Source organism: Oreochromis aureus, linkage group 20, assembly GCF_013358895.1.
Source record: "Oreochromis aureus strain Israel breed Guangdong linkage group 20, ZZ_aureus, whole genome shotgun sequence".
NCBI classification, from domain to species: Eukaryota; Metazoa; Chordata; class Actinopteri; order Cichliformes; family Cichlidae; genus Oreochromis; species Oreochromis aureus.
In genome coordinates, this window is record NC_052961.1 from 19,711,835 (window position 1) to 19,730,785 (window position 18,951).

Below are 18,951 nucleotides of genomic sequence, written 5' to 3' on the forward strand. Positions count from 1 at the left end.
TCACAGCTGGATCTCATCTGTGGACAGTGCAGATGCACATCTGGGCAGATGAAGGAGAACCATTAACAAAGAGAGACAGATAGCACTAAAGGTCAGAGACTTTCTAACACACCAGTACTAAGACAATGGGCTTGCATGCAAATATAGCGTTCAAGGTTAGCAGAGCAAGGCAGTAACAGAGGAAGCTAATAGCAGGGAAGCTTGCTTAGCAATACGTACCGAAGAACAGACTGGCGGGCAGAGCGCACCAGTGTGTTGCAGAAGGGTTGGGCGTTCATATGGTGCAGATCCTCTATGGACCTGCTCCAAGATTTAGACTTGTCCAAGAAGCTATCCTCCCCATTTTCCAGCCCCTCAAAATCCAACCTGGGCCATAGACAAACAGAGAAGCCAACACAGAGGCACAGGGGTGTAGATGAGAGGCATGGGGGAGGTTAGGGTTGCAAGGCGGCTTAGTAGAGAGCCAGGCATTATCACAAGAACTGTCATCAAGCGGCACGATAAAGCTCAGCACACAGATTCTGTCCCAAAGTATAGCTCAGCACTCAACCAGGTAGCATCCGTCCAGAAATGCATTCACGTTACAAAGTATGCAACAAGACACAGGAAATACATCCAATGAATGCACTGTACTAATACTACAGGCTCTGAATGACACAATGTGCTAACTCAGCAGCTGGATTCACAGCCCAACCCAGTTCCTAAGGAAAGGTTTGGTCAAGAGGTGTGTATGATTTGTGTGTGTGTGTGTGTGTGTGTGTGTGTGTACTCACATGACTGCACACTGAGCAAAGGAGAGGTACTCTACAAGGACATCAAGACCTCTGTTTTCATCATTGAGGAACTCCCTGACCCACCTGTGACGCATGAAAGCAGAGAGAGGTTAGCGGGGCGCCAGATCCAGAACACACCCTTATCCTTTAGGACAGCCCGTTACCGACTAACAGAGTAGAGAGAGAAAGAGAGAGAGAGTGAGAGACACATAAAGAAAACTAGGATTCTTCTTATTCTGAAGACTTCTAATAAATCCATTTGTACTTAAAGAACTTAAAGAACTGGTTTATAACAACTCAGGTCTTTTTTTTGGCTTTTCTGCTGATTAATTGTAATACCAGTTATTTGTCCTTTTGGGTTTGCTTTGTTTTGCTTTTCTTTTTTAATTTATAAAAGAACAAATAATAACTGAAATAAGGACAGCTAGCAGAGCACATTACAGAAGAGTGAAACTTTAAATTCTGAGGGAACTTTTATCACTGTACCGTGTGACGTGGAATGATAATAGCAACTGATAAAACAAATGTGTACAGATGTATATAAGGAAAGGCTGTGTGATAATATGTAACTAGATGTGGAGCCACAGTACTTCGCACAACTGCAAAGAATATCAATGAGTTTTTAAGCAACTGTTCTGATACATCAGTAAATTACATAAGTGACTAGCAGGCAGGTTTAAACAAATTATTCATACACTGGTTCAACTTTGGCTGAACTTTTCATAGTTGTTATTTAAGTAATGCTGGAAGTTTTTAGAGGCATTTAAGCTTTCATGTTCCACTTCATTCACATCTAGCTGAATTTTCTGACTTTTGTTTCCGACACATTATGCTCCTTGTTCATCTGATTTGTAGTTATACAGTTCTACCATATATCCAGGTAAAGTTACTTTGGTAACTATTATAGGCAACAGAATTTTTGTCCCAAACTACAAAAAAATGAGACGAAAGTTGTAATAAATGAGAATTATTTGGGATGATGGCTCTTCAGACCAGATAGGTCTGAAAGAAAGTGGAAAAAATTCCATGGAAAGTAAAGCAGAGCAAGGCTTCAGATTTCCTCACTCCAGTTTTCTCCAAACAAAGGAATTCCCATTGCAACTAGAGAAAGAATGTGGAGGGCATATGGCTAAAAGAGCTGGGCTCAGGAAGAACCCCTGACACTCAACAGTATTTAGTCTGCCTCCCCCACAGACCCCTTTACCTCCTCCCCATTTCTTGAGGGAACTCCAGGGGGAGATGGATTGGGGTAAAAGGTTCTTAAAATAGTCTTGAAATGATGGCTGTGATGACAGATTGCTGGTCAGCCAATGGCAAGTTAGGCAGGAAACCAATCAGGACCCTGAAAGCGGAGGGAAGGAGGAAGAGGGAAAAGGGAAGAGAGGTGAGCAGAGGAGCAGAGGAAAGCGAACAAAGCAACTAGAACGGGTCCAGGAGGGAGGAGGGGGGACGAGGAGGTGGGCTTGATCATCAGCTTCCTGCCCCCCCTCCCTCTTTGCTGTGAACCCTCACTCTTTCCTCCCTGTACTTCTCTCCAACCAGTTGCTATTTCAGATTTTCTTGGCAATCTCAGGAATAACACACCAGACAGGGCTGAGGATTCAGACACACAATAAACCGGCATCTGTTACACTTAATCCCACCCACAAAAGTCTTCTGAAAATAGAGCTCCCTTTCCTTTGCCTGTGAGCCTTTCTGGAAACTGCATTGAAAAAGAAAAAGTCCTTTATTGACGAAGGCAAAATGGTATAAGAGTTATTCACGTGGCTCAATGAAGTTCATAAAAAATGAAGGCATGTTTTACTTGTTCCACTTTGGTTCACGGATTAAGTGGCAAGTCACTGCAGCACCTCCGTGACTACGGATTATAAATTCAAAGATCATGTCTGCGACACTGAAGGCTAGGAAGCGATAAAATAGCATCCACGTGTGCGATGGGTGAGGAGGAAAATGCACTGCTTTTGATTCTGCAATGCAAAAATGTGGTCTGCTTTACTATGCGAGACTTCTGTAAACATACAAGTATCCTTGTGTTTGTTCTTGTGCTTTTCACTGGGTTCAGCAATGGTCAGCCGTGCTTCCTGTCCCTCTGGCATACAACAAAGCTTCCTGCTGCCTTCTGTGGGGGAGTGGACAAGGCCACACAATGGCTACCATCTGGGCATTATGAGCACCAGCTCTATGAAGTGGAGCTGCAGAGCTTGGCAGTTGGAACAATAGGAGGGGGGAATATGGGCACCAGAAAAAGCTCTGGGTCCCAGCAGCAGCAGCAGCAGCAGCAGCAGCAGGGACACACAATAGAATATTCTTTACCGGGCAAAACAATATTGTGGTTTCCTTGAGGTTTAGATGAATAGACCTGCGTAATTCACCAGAAAAATAGAAGATAAGACGTGATTACCCAATGTGATTTGTCCTCAGTGAAATCTCCAGTTCCCTCAGGACTTTTGTAGATTCCTGCACACGCCTGCGAAACTTCTGTAAGAAGAATGCTGGTTATTACAGGTTACATTCAAGCTGTACTTTCTAAGCAGTTTTCATGAGAACCTTTCAGTTCCTTAAAAACAGTAATAATCCTAATCAGCAGATTTAGTGTTGCCCTCATGTTCAGGGTGAACTGTAAAATAGAGGATGAATAAAGGAGAACCAGAGAGGTCAAACACCCTGCAACCTGACCAATGAACGTCTGATACTTTAAGATGGTAACAGCTTAAAGTATCAGCAGAGATAAGGAGAAGGTGCATGGAGCTGTCACAGATGTTGTGTGCATAACCTGTAAGCAGACTTTGGTGTGCATAAATCAGCCGAGTTCTACTATATAATTTTTGTACCTTTCGTGTTACTCCAGGATCTAAGTATCCGCGAAGCTTCTGGATGTAGGTGTGAGGAGGATTCTTCACCTGAAACCTCTCCTGAAGATGCACAAAAGAGCAGCGTGATGTAAGTTTGCTGCAGTCAGCCACACCAAAATGTGGACAGGTGTGTGTAGTCTGAGTGCAGGTTTACTAATTTATGATACAAAGTTCACGAATTCACCTGGTCGCAGATCAGGTCCCACTTCTTCTCATTGTCATACTGTCTGAGGAGCCGGGCTTTGTCTGGAGGCAGGTTCATAGAATTCTGGAAAACAGAAAAAAACATTTAAAAATTGTAAGCATTAGTTTCATTCATACCACACTATTTCCCCTCTTTTTTCAGGTTGACTATTTATAGTGGCTTTGACTAAATCTGTGTCAGTGTCTGGCACTTTATGAGTCTCTGGCGCCATCAGCAAACTGATGACAAAGTTTTCAAGACTTATACCGTGACCTCACTTCCTGTGTTGACATTTGGCATCCTGTTGAAGGAGACGACGCGCATCTCCTTCTCACTCTTTGGTCTGAGTATTATTCAGGAAGCACAGTTCTTCAGAACACAACATGCTGCTATCAGGGTACAGGCCTATTACCGGACCTGTCATCAGACTTGTTATGTAAACCAGCAACACTTGAATGCCACACGAGATGACCTGATGCAGCCGTTTTTCTGGGCTCAATTTAAACCCCATATTATGTAATCTGTGTTTAGAAACTAAGCACAAATTTAGGATCTCATGTCCTCATGACCGCTGTAAAAAAAATAACGCAAGCTGTATGACACTAGTGTTTGACTAATTACTTCCTCCGCTGAGACAAATGCTTGTAAACAGAGGTTGACATGGAAATCTTAGATAGGAGGAAGTGCAACATTTAGGAGCAAACTAGTCACTGAAAACAACTGCCTCACTGATTCTCTTTGAAGAAATGTGGGATTTTATTTTGTTTTGCACTCAGACCCCTCATTTACAACAGTGTCAACAGTATCCCATAAGCTCAGCCACAAATGGCCTGTCAGCTTGACTTTTAACCTGCAGCTATAACTCAGACTGCTGTCTAAAATGCAACAGCTTGCCTTTTTAACCCATCCCACCAGGTCAGATGTGATGTTCACGCTGGCATGTTCCAGTGTGGAAAACAACACATACTTCTTTCTATGGTAGCAACTCAGTCACCAGGAGTGGTGGAAATATCACATGTGAATATATCAAAATTACTTTTCCAAATCGGCACCGCATTGCCCACTCCATCACAGCGCCATGAATCATTTTGTCCTTGCAAGCGCCAAATATGGAGGCAAACAAATCATCCTGCCAGGACCATAAAGAGCTAATAATTTCTATACATGTTCACAGCTTTGTGATCACAGATTGCAGCACACATTCAAAAATAAGCGAAACAACTTTGAGCTGGCAGTGGATGCCCAAGAATAGCTATAAACAAGGTAAACTAAGAAAATGCAGGACAGAGCTATAACAGGCTATCACCAGAGTGGAAAGCAGTGTGAAGATTTCACATATGGCTTATTTTGACTAACTCAAAATACCCACGCTGGAGAGAAAAAAGAAGTAACATGGGTAACAGATGTTCAGAATTACAAGAGGAATGTGTCCTGTTTATAGTAGTAGTTTATAGTAGTAAATTTCTCTCATGTCTGACCCCCAAGCTGCTCTCTCCTCCTTTGCCTCTCCTGGGACAAGATTTACCTACAAGACCATCTTTAGGAAGGCCATACATCTTCCACGTGTCTTTAATAAATGGTTTGTCTGAACTTTTTTGGTTTTTCCAGTGATTTGACATGAACTCTAAAAAACAGATCAGTAATTTTTAATTTTTAATAAGAGGGTTGTTCCAAATTGCCTCCTATCACTGTTCACTGATTAAAAACCATTGAATAATAATCTACACCTGGTCATCACAGGGCAAGAGAAATATATATATGTATATATTTACATTTGCTGGTCACAGGATGAATTGAAATTTATTTTGATAATCGTAGAGGTGACAAACATTAGCTTCTTATTTTGGAACGTTTTTGTGATTTTCTTAGACAAATAAACACATATGATTGACAGGATAGCTATTAAATTAATAACTGACGAACACAATCATAAGCAGCAGCCCTAATTTCCTTTATCGTACACTCTTCTGTCACGACTTTTCTATGGTCACACTTTTTTGACCTAAAACATCCAAAACGTTACATTTAAAAAATAAGCCTGGATATCAGCTTCGGGATGTATCCCGGCCCCAAAGCCGCCTTTGGTTTCTCAGTCAGTGCACATGAAAGTAGAGCAGAGAGACAAACAGGCTAAAAGCAGGGTCTCCTTTTTGTGCTAATTTAATTCTGAATTACTGGAAAACATACAGACCAGATGTATGCACAGATACTCCTTTTAGTAATGAAAGAATAAAAATAGGAACATAATTGATTATAGTTAAAAAACTACTTGTTGAAAGTGTAAAAAAAAAAAAAAAAAAGTATATTTCGCTAAAGACGAATAAATGACCAGAATCCCTCAACTCACCGAAAAGCTATTCTGAGCAATGAGGACACATTACATACTGCTGTTTAATGATGTTCAACTGTCACCTGAAGCCTCGGGTACTATAAATAAATAGCGGTGAGACTCTGCAGATGTCTGTTGAGCTGCAAGTGTCAAAAGCGACTATAAAATGTTAGTGTGAGCGACAGAGGGGCAAAAGGCGGAGGGAAAGTTTCCTTTCTGACCAGATTTGGGTAATTTGAGCCAAGTAACCCAATTTAGCTAATTTCATTTCACTTTCTCCCACAGTGATATTATCGCTCGCTTCCTGTGTTTAGAAGAAGCTAAAAGAAGCTAAAGGAGAGGGGGCAGGAGCCTTTTATAATTTTGAAATCACAGGAATGTTTTAAAGGGAAAATACTACAGCTATGCCAAAAATGTTTTGGTGCTCGTTGCCCACATATTCTCTCCTCCAGCATGGCCTTTCTTGTTTGACCTGAGACTGGCATGACAAAGGATTCAGTGTTGAGCTTTGTTTTGATTCGGTGCTGTGCCATTCCCATCCTTTGACATTTGAGCCAACTTTTTTCCTCTCATAGAAAACCGCTAACAATGGCTGGTGGGCAGGGTCAGTGTATGCCCTCTGGTGCTGTGTAAAGCAAAATCCAGCTGAACACAACACCGATACACTTCACAACCAGATGAACTAGTTCTATTGTGACTGCTATCTGCCAAATCATTAGGTCCCAAATGTGAGCAAAGAGTGGAGATTCCAAACACAGCCATTTGGGAGCCCGAAGACAAAATCTCAGTGCATTAAACTGTTAATTTACTGAGGTTAAATCAGTTAAATGGTAAAAAAAAAAAAAGAAAAAGAAAAGTGAAATACAGACACCATAACATAAATGTAGCAGCAAAAATTCTGTCTTTAAAACATTTCTTTCGGTTTTCTTTAGTGTACATGACTGTAAAGTGAACAAATAAAGACGGAAAACTCGATGGTGCATAGCGGATCTATTGCAGAGGTCAGCCATGGGGGGATAAATTCTGAAACAGGCATTTCCGTCATTAACAAAGGATGACAGAGGTTTTAAAGCGTCAACAGTTAAAGTAGGTCATGGGGTCATGTTTCTGGTAGAGGAGAGTCCAGGAGAGCTATCAAGTCCTAAGCAGAGCGCTCAAGTCACACACAGACCCCCACAAGTGAGGGGATGTTTTGAAGAGCCCATGGACCTTTGAGAAATTAGAGTCAGCAGGGCAACTCCATCCTGCCCTATGCTGGACAGCTTCCTAATCCAAGTGATTTACAATCGGCCCGATGTTACGTTAATGACCTGCAAGTCCCACCAGAAGTCCCTAGAGATACCAGTCTGAAAGCACGACAAGATGTTTCCTCCGCGGCTTTTCTCAGTTTCTCTCACACTTACAGTTGGGATAGCGCATCACACCAGTGTGCACAAAACTAAATGATTTTTAATCGGAGAGCTCTGCTTGTGGAATTTCCTCAACTTGTTTGTTCTTGCAGAGGACAACATGCTGCCTCATAAGTTGTTCCCAGGTATGCAACAGACATTTACTCTGCAAGTCACTGGTGCTAAAAACATGATGTAGGATAAACTGCTCTTTATTTTTATTTTTTTGGAGTTGTCTGATAATATGGATTTAAATTAGCAACCCTGCAGTTTGAGAGCAAGACTGCCAGCTCTCAGGCTTACTTGTGGTTCCTAGAGTTTCTAAAAGTAGAATGGGAGGCCAAGCCTTCAGCTATCAGGCCTCGGTCCCGTGGAACCAGCTCTCGGTTTGGATTCAGGAGACAGACACCCTCTCTAGTTTTGAGATTAGTCTCAAAACTTTCCCCATTTTTAATGAACGTTATAGTTAAGGCAGGACCAGGCGACCCTGAACCATCCTTTAGTTACACTGCTATAGGCTCAGACTACTGTAAGACTTCATGTGATGGACTGAACACTTCTTTTCCACTCCCCACATGTTTATATATCATGGCAGCATGTCATTAAATTTTTGTCATCTCTCTCCCTTAGTCTGTGTTTTGTCCTGTCTCCCCATGCTCTTTTTTTTCCTTTTCGCTTCTCTTCTGCCTCTTCTCTTTCCCTTCACCCCCCAGCCAGTCATGGCAGATGGTTGCACCTCCCTGACTGTGGTTCTGCTGGAGGTTTCTCCCTGTTAAAAGACAGTTTTACCTTTCTGCGATCGCAAAGTGCTTGCACATAGGTGGTCTGTACTGTAGGGTCTTTATCTTATGGTGTAAACCACCCTGAGATGACTGTTGTTGTGATTTGGCGCTTTATACCTCTTTTAACTGAAATAAGTAACTTACTAAGAAGATACATTCAGTGTGATTCTTTCTTTTGTGGTCTATCGGTGGGATGGAAATGCAGAGTCTGTGTCTTTTATCTGCTTTGATAGGTTTACACAGAGCAGACAGTTATCATCATCTCACAGGAAAATGAGTGGGTGGCTAAAGAACTCACTGCACTGGATGGAGCCAAACATGGAGGCCCAGACGGCCCTCGTTCCCCCCAACCTGTCTGTCTGGTCATCAGGGTGGGGTCCAGGAAAACGGGATCTGTGGCTTAACTCAATTGCTACCATAATCAGGGCCGACGACACACTGACCCTATTGCAGGACAAAGCAAGGACGTTTTCAAAATGCGTCTATGCATAACAGTTGTTTCACAATGGCCAGTCAATGACCTTCAACAGATTCTACCTAACTAATCAGCTACTTACTCTTACTGCTCATGAAGCCATCAATCATCAAATCATGCACTTTACTTTATATGTGCATTCTTGTTGTCTTATTCTTCTGTTTTCTCTGTGCAAACTATTGCTCCTAAGCAACACAGCTGTATATGAACAAGAGACATCCTTCAATAATCCAGTAACACAAGGAAGATAATGAAAAAGCCAACAAGGGTAAGATAAGACCTGGTCCTCATTATTAAAAGGTGCTGTGTGAGGAGGGTGGTAACAGCCAAACTACTGACTGTTACATCCAGCAAGGGGGCAAAGAAAGCACAATGAATAAAGAACCTGGCACAAGTGTGTTTCCCTTAAGCTTATTAAATGCATAGCTTAGATTTAAAGTGATGCTCAGGGTCCCACTATACCAGAATATGCTGGACACAGTTCAAGATAAATGTCTCCTTCAGGAAAAGGAGAGGTTTAAAAAAAACCTGACTACATCCGAAGTGAACGCGAACATACAGAACCAAATGGATAACTGTCTAACATATTATACTTGTCATATACATGAAATAGAGTTCTACAAGCCAGAATTGTTTATAAGACATGTGGTAAAAACAAGCATAAATCAGACTGGCTGTTTATGACAGAGCCTGTAGCTTTTTATTAATGAATGTCGCTGCCTGGGCTATTGTTGAAGTCCTCCCTTTTTCTTGGTAGGGAAGCACAATAAGAGGAGACAGGATGAGTGGCTCAGCTGTTGTCGTCACTGGGCTGCGGACACTTCCTCAACTCTTCAGGAAATCAAAAACTGCCCTGGGTATTTTTAAATTTGTTGTGTAGCTGTGTAACTGGAGCCTGACCAGTATGTAATGTTTGGAGCTAGTACCAATATTTGGGGAAGTAAAAGAATCCACTATCAATATAATGGGTTTTTAAAAAAATATGTATATGTTCTATTGAAAAGAGATCATGAAGAGGAAATCGTTTAATTACTTTCCAGCAATCTGTTTAAAAAACTACTTTGCGACTTAATGTGAAGATCCAGCTTGACTGCACCACTGTCAGCTTACTCTTCTACATAAGCTGGAGTCAGATTAGCGCTGCTGAAACACTGTTAAATTTACATTAAGTATTTTTTCTGCATTGTATTCTGCAAAAAAAAAAAAAAAAAAAAATTTAAAAAGTAACCTTTTGGTTTCAGCATCTTTCACTACAACATATCACAAATGCCGATGTTTCGCAGACTAGCCTTCATCCAATATATCGGTCTTGGTCTACATGTAAAACGAACATTTGTCGTCTATTGCAGATTCAGTCAAACAATGTATTTACGTATGCAGGTAAAGCTTAACTGATTTGACAGGAAGAGGAGCAGAGTGTGAGAAAACACTGCCCCCCTTTGTCTAAGAGATATCTGATCACCTGTCGCTCTTTTTGCAAGGTAACCCAAACCGGGCGAGCGCAACAATGCGTAGGTCCTGCACAAAGATCCTGAAAGACAGAGGGGCCAACAAACCAGCTGCTACCAGTTCTACCAAACACAGACTGAAAAGAGGAGGGACAAAGAGTGGAGAGGGGGAAATGCATTTTCTTGAAGGCAGGGAAGCAAAAGTTTTCTTGGGGTCAGTGCCCCTCCCTGCTCGCTGCTCACGATGGTGGTTTGTGTTTACAAAGCAAATATGAGCAGGCACAGTCACAAGCTTCTTATTAAAACATTAATGTAACAGGTAGGGCAAAGCACCTCATTTATGTGGAAACACGGTCTCGACAGGCAAACCACATTCTCACTATGCAAAACCTAAAGCATGTATTTTAAGTGAAGACACAAATACGGAAATCACCTGCAACTGCTTTCGATTTTCCAACACTTAATCAATACAGTTAGAAACTTCTCTTCTTAATTCCCCTTTATATATAACTAGTTCGACAAGATTAAAGCCTAATCTCAAAACTCGTTCATCTATAACGCCACAAAACCAAGAAAAGCAGCTGATTCTCATTTATGTGTTAGGCTGGAAATAGAAGCAGACGCCATTTCAATTTGATAAATGACAAAAAACAATTAAATTATTATCAGATTGATTCTTGATTTCTCTGTCTATTGCTACACACATAAGCCACATAAGAGCAGACAGATTCACTGGCTGAAAAGCTGCCTAAGCAGTGTGTTAAATCCCCATTAGATCAAGACTTAAAGGCAACAGTTTGCAGCTGTGGTGTAATATTTTCAGCCTCTTTTGGACTTATCTGTCCTCATTCTAGTCACCGGCCTTCCCATCTTTAGCCCGAACGTTCTCCAAACCCTCCCTTCTTCGTCATTGACCTCTGGCTCAATCTGCTGAGAGATATAACTTTCCCTCCAATCTGCTTTTCACAACACTCAACAAAATAACAGGAAATTGGAGAAATGCCATTTCCAGTTCATAAACCCGGAGCTACCTCCCAGAACCCCTTTGTTAACCTGATTATTTAAGCAGTTGTGCAGCGGTGATCGACAGCAGTGATAGCTGGGTTGAAATGAGAGGCCTTTATCACCACAGACTTCTTTGAAGGCTGATTCACAGTCAGAGCCTGAGATAACAGCAAAAATGTCCTGAGCTCAAGGTCTTCTTAAAGACAGATGTTCCAAACGGTTCAAATATGACCTCATGTGTAACACAAACTTGTTTACAGGTCTCCAGGAAGTTGTTGTGTTCCAAAACACATGTAAAATAACTGCAGCAGCACCGATATTGTACAGTTTATTTACCGTATCTAGGAAATGCGAACACAAAGATATGAGTGATGTAAGAAGATACAAATAAATACAGCAATTAGCCATTAATCGGAAGCAGGAGATTATTGCTGTGGAGAAAATATCCTGTTAGTTCATCCCTGTGAGTTCATGCAAGAGCCGTGAGCACACCAGCCAACAGGGGATATACACAGTGAATGCCAGGAATGCAGGTGCATGAAGGCTTCAATAACTCATGCCAGTGTGGCCTTTAAACACAATGCCCAGCCCAAATCTGAGCCTGAGCTATGGAGAAACATTTAAAAGTTTTCTGAATCAGACCAATACTTCCTCAAAGGGAAGGTTATGTTTTAGGAAGAAGTGGTGCAAATAAAATAAAGCAGAAGCAAAACCAAACCAAAACCAAGACTCCCATCAATAATCGTAACCATTAAGAAAGTTTCCCATTGTTTCTCAATATGACTTCATTCAGTTCAGACTTAACATAAAAACCGAACTGTGATCGTAAGAAATGAGCACATAAAGGAAGATTAGGACATGACACTGAAGATGAGCATGAGACATTATTCATCATGTTACTTAGGTACGTCTATACCAGAGACAGCATCAAGCTGTACTTCTTAGCATCTGTTTAAAAAAAAGTATAGCTGCAAGGTCAGGGTTCCCACTGTACTGAAAAGGAAACCACTTCTTAACTCTACAGCCCTGGTGCAGCTGCGTTAGCGGCACATGCAACCCCCCACCAAAACCCCCCCAAAACATTTAAATAAAAAAATTAATAAGTAAACTACTTGTACAGAATAGTATAGTATTTGGGGGCAATATACTTATTTGAACGTATCAGTAAATTAGCTAAATGTGAAGCTAAAGCGAGCAAAGGGTTAGCTTGACGTAACCAAATAGCTAACGTGGTTCTGTTACACCACAACACTTCATTTTTATTTTTATTTTGTTTCTTAGTGAACAAATATGGGAGGTGTAACACATTAACAAGAAAACCTCAAAGCCTTTTAACTTTATAGAGACTTACAGTACTGTGCAAAAGTCTTGAGCCACCCCTCATGTCTGTATATTTTGTTTCCAGGGAACCAGACTTTTTTTTTCTAATTACTTAAGCTAGTTAACAGCTTTTTTCACAGTACTGTACATGCTTTAAAACAAAGTAGCCTCTTAGACTTAATTTCTTTTTATGGTATTTATGCTAACAACCCTTATCTGTGGGGTCAGTATTCGCATTTAGCTCTAAGCAAGCATTGAGCCAAGTGACCAAAATGCCAAGATTTTCTTAAAAAATCTGATCTGATGTATATGTACATATTATATCACCCAGCTGTAACTTAACCCTTGCTTTCCAAAATAACTACAATGAGAGAACAAGGGAAGCAGTAAAGCCCTGAACCAGACTGGAGAATTGTAGCCTCAGGGTGCAGAGAGCCAGGTGGATAGCCTTGTGCTGAGCCCCCCCACCCCACCTGCTTGGCTGCTCTAAGACTAAGTTATTAGTGTACACTCAACTCCCATAATCCCTTTCTTTCTGAGACAGAGTGGTGGGTGGCTGAGCCAGATGTATATAATTAATGCAGCTTTTCCCTCTGAGAAAAGAAGCAATGTGGAATAGGGATATCAGGCAAATAAAAAAACTCAAATTATCATCAAACAAATTAAAATGATTTAGGTTTTATGTCCGATAAACACATCACTCAGCTTGAATCTATTAGTTCCTCTTAAGTGGAATCCAGCAGACACTACGGCTTCCCTTAGATCTTCCCCATCAAGAAACAGTGATGTAAGACATGGCACTGGAGTTACATTGTCAGCATTTCACTACATCTGACAAATGACACAGATCTAACCTTCTCTTTAGTTTTCCCAACATTTGCTGCTGCTTAATCTCAAAACCTCTTTCATGAGCAATCAAAAGACGAAAGAAAAACTGCAACAGCACATCCACGCATGACGCAACTCGATGTCAGCGTTTAATAGACACGGGGAGCTGAGCGGAGCAAGATGAATGCTTTAGGGCGGTTTCCAGCGCAATCAAGAAGTGAAAATAATCCTACACTGCTCCTGTAACAGCTCTTAAAGATGTGTGCGGCGTTTAAAGATGTTGGTAAAGCCATTATAACCAAGAACAGTGGCAGGCCGCCAGTTCAAAGGGAATTTTCCTTCTTTTGAGGTCTCCTGTGGCCTCAGCCTAGACCAGGCCACAGGAATCCAGCAGTGGATTGGTGCTCAAACCTGGAACCTTAAAAGATCCCAGGCTTTGAAATGCCACTCACTCATCTCACATTATTTTCATAAAGACAGAGTCATATGGAGAAAGTTACTGTGCAGGGCAAAGCCACAGTGAGAGTGAGTTCGGGGAATGGGAAGGTAGGAAACACTGACTGGGTGAGCGAATGAGAGGCTCCATATCCATCTGGAATTGCACAAAACCAAGGATAAGTGAGAGTTACCAAGGACAAAGAGGGGGTAAAAGGAGCCAAAACTATTAAAAGAATTCTACCAATGACCAAGATATAATTTTACAAATATGGCTTTGATGTATTTACACTTGTCTGTCTGTGGGGTCTACAAAGATCTGTATCGCAAGCTTAACTTAATGGCAACGTTATGCACTAGTAGCAGCATGGAGGGAACACAGTTCTCATTGTAAAGCAAACCAACCACAACTACCACTGGCTACAATGCAATTTCCCCTGTAAAATACACGAAGAAAATACCAGGCAGCTGTTTCCAGCCGCACAAGACTGGGCTGAAACTGTTTCTGAAGATGCTGGACAAAAGAGAGGAGATGGAGTGAGAAGATGCTTTTAGCACATGCAGCCGGTTAAACCCGACCCAGGCATTTTATTAGCAGACCACATGAACTAGTCGAAGCCAACCCAGGGGTCTCGCCCCTCCTCCACCGCCTTCAACAATCTACAGTAGAGAAATTCTGTTAAAGTCATTAGCCCACGCATATTACTACGCTTGCAAAGGCTGCTGAGCCCATGACATCATTATGGGCTGCTGTCATTCCAGTGGGATGTCTGTGTGCTCTGTCTGAGAGAGAGAGTTGGGCAGTCCCAACCATTTGGACCAGCATGCCATCATGAAGCCCAGAAAACACAGTGGTCCAGAGGAGGGGAAATTACCCATTTCAAAATATCCATTTATGGAGCGCTGAAGCTGAAGTGAAGCCAGTTATGTCTCTGCAAACAAATACTGAAGAAAGAAATCAGCTCAGTTTAGAAAGAGTGATGTGAAGTGTCTCAGATGCTTGGCACATGCAGTATGATACTATGGGAAGTGCACCTCGGGATCCAGCCCTAGACAGCCAAGCCATGAGGTTGTCTTCCAGAAGAGCTCTAACTGCAAAATCAGAAGCCTTTGATGTAGCGCTATCTCACAACAAACGGCTAGCAGGGCCGAGAGAAAAGCACTGTCTGATAAGGACTTGAATATATAGAAGAACGTTGCACTTTCCCACAAAGTAAAGGAAATGTGGAGCTATTATGGGCCAGAGTGAGGTGGAGGTTGGAGAGGTTGAAAACTTTTCCCACTCGAAAACACAACTGAAATGTTGAGTCTACTGCTCCACGCATAGAAATCATCTGCTCTGCACGGCTGAACATAATAACAGGGACGGATTTGTGCTGCAGTACTTTCAAACAGTTAGACTTTTCCTAGGCAGGATGTGTTGATAAAAAAATATCCAAAAAGTGTTTTTATATGTGAAATACGAGTGAAGTTCTTTTTTTTCTGACTTTTTTTTTTACAGCCACTCACTTCATAAAGAAGTTATCTGCATCAAAGGGACATGCCGTGGGCTGTCGTAGTGGAGCTTGTAGCATAGCACAGTGTGTAATTGTCATAATAGCTGAGATATAGCACAGCATTCAAAATCAGGGGCTGAATGGCTTCTTGCTGCGTTAGTCTCCTCATATGAGAGCTTTACTCCGTGGCTGCTGATTGCTCTGGCAAGCAAATAATGGCTTCATTCCAGAAACATGGAGGGTCCAAGAAAGAGACCGTCTGAGTGATGCTGCGAGGATCCACTCACATCAAGCGCAACTCTTCGGTGCTTGATGCTGTAATTAGGGCCTTAGACAGCTGAAAGTCAGAGCTGGGTGTGGTAATGTTGAAAATGTGGAGTGAGGAGCACAAAATAAGCACCCATGGGAAATTAGGATGCTACTGTTTGACAAGGAAAATAAATAGAAACAGAAAAAAGTCTGAATTTTAGGTCCTGGATTACTCAGATTTCAGCTGAATGCTGTTGTGTGTCAGTATGATAGGCAAGGAGCCAGACGGGGGTGGAAAAAGTATTCAAACAAGCAGTTTAAAGAAGTCCTGTGAGTAATACACTGTGACTAAAACGGTTAAGAAGGAAACATGTCCCGGTGATCGTTCCAGTACCAAAGTTCCCTTCAAATGTTGTCTCAGATACAGTGCTGTGCAGAAGTCTTGAGCCACCCCTTACTTCTTTATAAATGGCTAGGAAAATAGGAAACGGACATAAATGAGAATACAGTATATAAGGCAAAAGATTTTGTGGAATTCTAAAGAGTTTGAAAGTCAATACTTGGTAAGAAGTCTTCATGAATATTTATCCAGGCTTCTTCCTGGTTGTTTTAAAGCTCTTCTTTGATTGTTGGCTGCTTTTTGTTTTTATTCCATGACAGAACTCTCCAGTGTGTTAACAGTGGCTGTAGACACCCACCTGTTGCAGCTTATTTTCAGTCAACTTCTTGTGTAATTTGGCTCAGCTGAAGGCCCAGGTGCATCTCTCAGGTCCCGTGTCACGACTCAAACACATGACTTCCACATGTTTCAGAGAGTTTTTAGGCCTGCAACTTTTTCCTCTACTTGTTTCACCAGTTTTCTCAATTTTTCTAAGGTCACGTTGCACATTATGGTGAAAGTTTTCAGCTATTAGCTCTTTTGGGATCACCTTAATGATGCAAAAATACTGTTTTATGTCTGTGAAACTGTGTTATGTTTGGCATTTTTTATAGATTCAACCAATGAACCAACCTGGAGAAATATTGTTCAAGACCGCTTTAAAAATGGCAATAACATCGGGCTACTTGGAAGCAAAATATACAGAAATTAGAGGTGGCTCGAGACATTTACTGTATTTCTATGACAAAAGTGGACTGAAGTAAATTCTTCCTTTGAGCCCTCATCACGGCCTCAATATTATATCATACTATAAGGGCTCCATGTTGACATGGTTTGCGACCAGCACACCCAGGCTGTCCCATCTAAAGTCAAAGTTTCCTGGCACACGCTTACTGGCTTCCTTGTTAAGATGAGAGGTTAGATGAGAGGGCTGTCACCACTCATGCACGACAATGTTTAAGTCTGACATGGCTGAACAGCAATCTCACAAGACGTGTGCAGGAAATGAAAGTTTCAGACCAAGTCTTGCAAATTAACCCTGATAAAACCACAACTTGTTGCCACTACTCTTTGTGTTTATTAAACTGAATTAAAACGTTAATAAATGCCATGAAAGAGATTAAGGAGGATTCTCTGACAATGAGAGTTTGGAAAACTTTTTAGAGTAAGAGGCTTTACATAAAGAGAAAATTGAATTAAAAAAAGATGGATGGATGGAAACAGATGTTTTCTTATTTTTTCATCAGATGGCAAAATACGAGACTTTTTGTGGAATCCCCAAATTAAAACTGTATAGTCAAAGTCGAGCTGCTGGCTGATTACATTCCGCCCACCTAAGTGGAAAAAAACCCAAACAAAACCCAAATTTTTCATTACAGCATCTCCTCTTCACTTCAGTGCATGAATAATAAAGGAATCTAGACACGCGATCGTGCTTGAAAGAGAAAGTAGCCGTAAAGTCCCGCTTTGTGATGTGCTGAAAACTGAAATGCCCCCTCTGACACATAAATGACACCCTGTCATCCTTCCACGACTCCGCTGATCGACGGAGAAGTGGGTGTCGACGGTGTGCTCATTATTACAAAGCGTCCAAACGCCTCAACTCAGGCCTGATGTGGAGGGTGTAGGGAGGTAGGAAAGGGGAGGGGAGGATACTTCGGGTGTGGGAGTTTTGGGGGAATTCAGAAAATGTTGTTTTTTAGATGAGTCGCCTGCAGCGAGAGGGGCTAAACTAAATAAACGCAGACGCAGAATGCTGTGATGTTCTCCGTCAAGGATATGCAGTAAAATGGCATTCATCCTGTAGAGGAGAGGGGAAAAAATCCCTTTTACCTCTCCCCCTACCAAACACCACCACCTCCACCACTCTCGCCATGCCGCGCTCAGTATGTGCCACTTCAGCCAAACGCTGAGTTGTCTGACTTTTAGAGAGACAAAAGAACCGCAGGAGTGGGGAGAGAATGAGGGGCGGGACGGAACGGCACAGGTCGGTTCATCTGATACATCAGCAGCTCATAATGGTCCATAATAGTCCAAATAAATAAACAAATAAACAATAAATAACAAATAAACAAAAAAGAGCAAGAAATAAACTTTTTTTCATATATAGAAAGAACAAGACAGTCCACTATATGGGTTGTTTATAATTGTGATCCAGTGCTTTAAGTGAAAATAAACCCACCACCGACAAGTTTAAAAGCTCAACAAGTTTAAAAGCAAAACACAGACAGCTGTCTACTCGATTATTCGACCGCACCGTGGCAAAAGTACGGTTATTAGCCCGTTAACTTACCAAAACAATGGCAAATTTCTCCTCCAGCTCGGTGGGGTCAGGCATGGGCACCTTCAGAGGCATGATATGCTGCTTCATCTCCGACTGGCCGTCCACACTCTCTATATTACCCATTTTTAATGCCTTATCCTGCCGTCGACTTGAAACTTGCCTCAGCTTCTTATGGCGACAAGAATAATCCAAGTAAAAGAAGCAAAAAGAAAGAAAGCTCCAAAGTATTCCGAGAGTCTCATCCGCGATTTAATCCGAATAATCCACTTCTCTCCAAAAACATATTATTGAAGAAAAAAAAAAGGAAAAAAAAGCTGACACTGCAGTAGTCCCTAAATGCCATTTACCCCTAATCACGCGTTTAAGTTGACAGTGTTTTACTCTAGTCTCTTTTTTAAAAGTAACAGTGCAGCTGCTTCATCTTCCAGAAAGTAGCCTCAGTTTTGCCTGGCCAATCCATTACTTACAGCGGATTTTTCCCTATGACAGATAACTTTCAAAACCCGACCGACAGTTACTTTTAGATGCTGCTCAACTTTCTTGGCTCCGACGTGTTTCCATTCATTATTGTTGTGTGATCCTGATTAAGGTCTTTGCTATTGCCTCCACTCAGAGCTCAGGGTTTTCTTTTAGAGTCCTGCCCGCATTGGGGGTGGCATGCCTCCTGTTGGTCTGACTGCATGTCAGTCATTGCAATCTGCCTCCCTCCCTCCCGCCCCTCACA

General features: G+C 41.8%; 1 protein-coding gene across 5 annotated transcripts in view; it reads right to left on the minus strand.

The window, feature by feature from the left end:
- fmnl3 (formin-like 3) overlaps positions 1-18,840 on the minus strand; it is a 33,828-nt gene extending 14,988 nt beyond the window's left edge. For 3 of the 5 annotated variants that reach the window (XM_031746865.2, XM_031746866.2, XM_031746864.2), the window contains exons 1-6: positions 18,237-18,840; positions 3,810-3,893; positions 3,605-3,685; positions 3,175-3,251; positions 774-857; positions 220-366 (exon numbers count right to left, since the gene is read on the minus strand). In XM_031746865.2, coding sequence (XP_031602725.1) covers positions 220-366; positions 774-857; positions 3,175-3,251; positions 3,605-3,685; positions 3,810-3,893; positions 18,237-18,350 — 587 coding nt within the window. In that variant the 5' untranslated portion in view covers positions 18,351-18,840. The remainder of the gene's footprint in view (positions 1-219; positions 367-773; positions 858-3,174; positions 3,252-3,604; positions 3,686-3,809; positions 3,894-18,236) is intronic. The other 2 variants (XM_031746863.2, XM_031746867.2) reach the window with 2 other exon arrangements.
- Between the last annotated feature and the right edge of the window lie 111 nt (positions 18,841-18,951).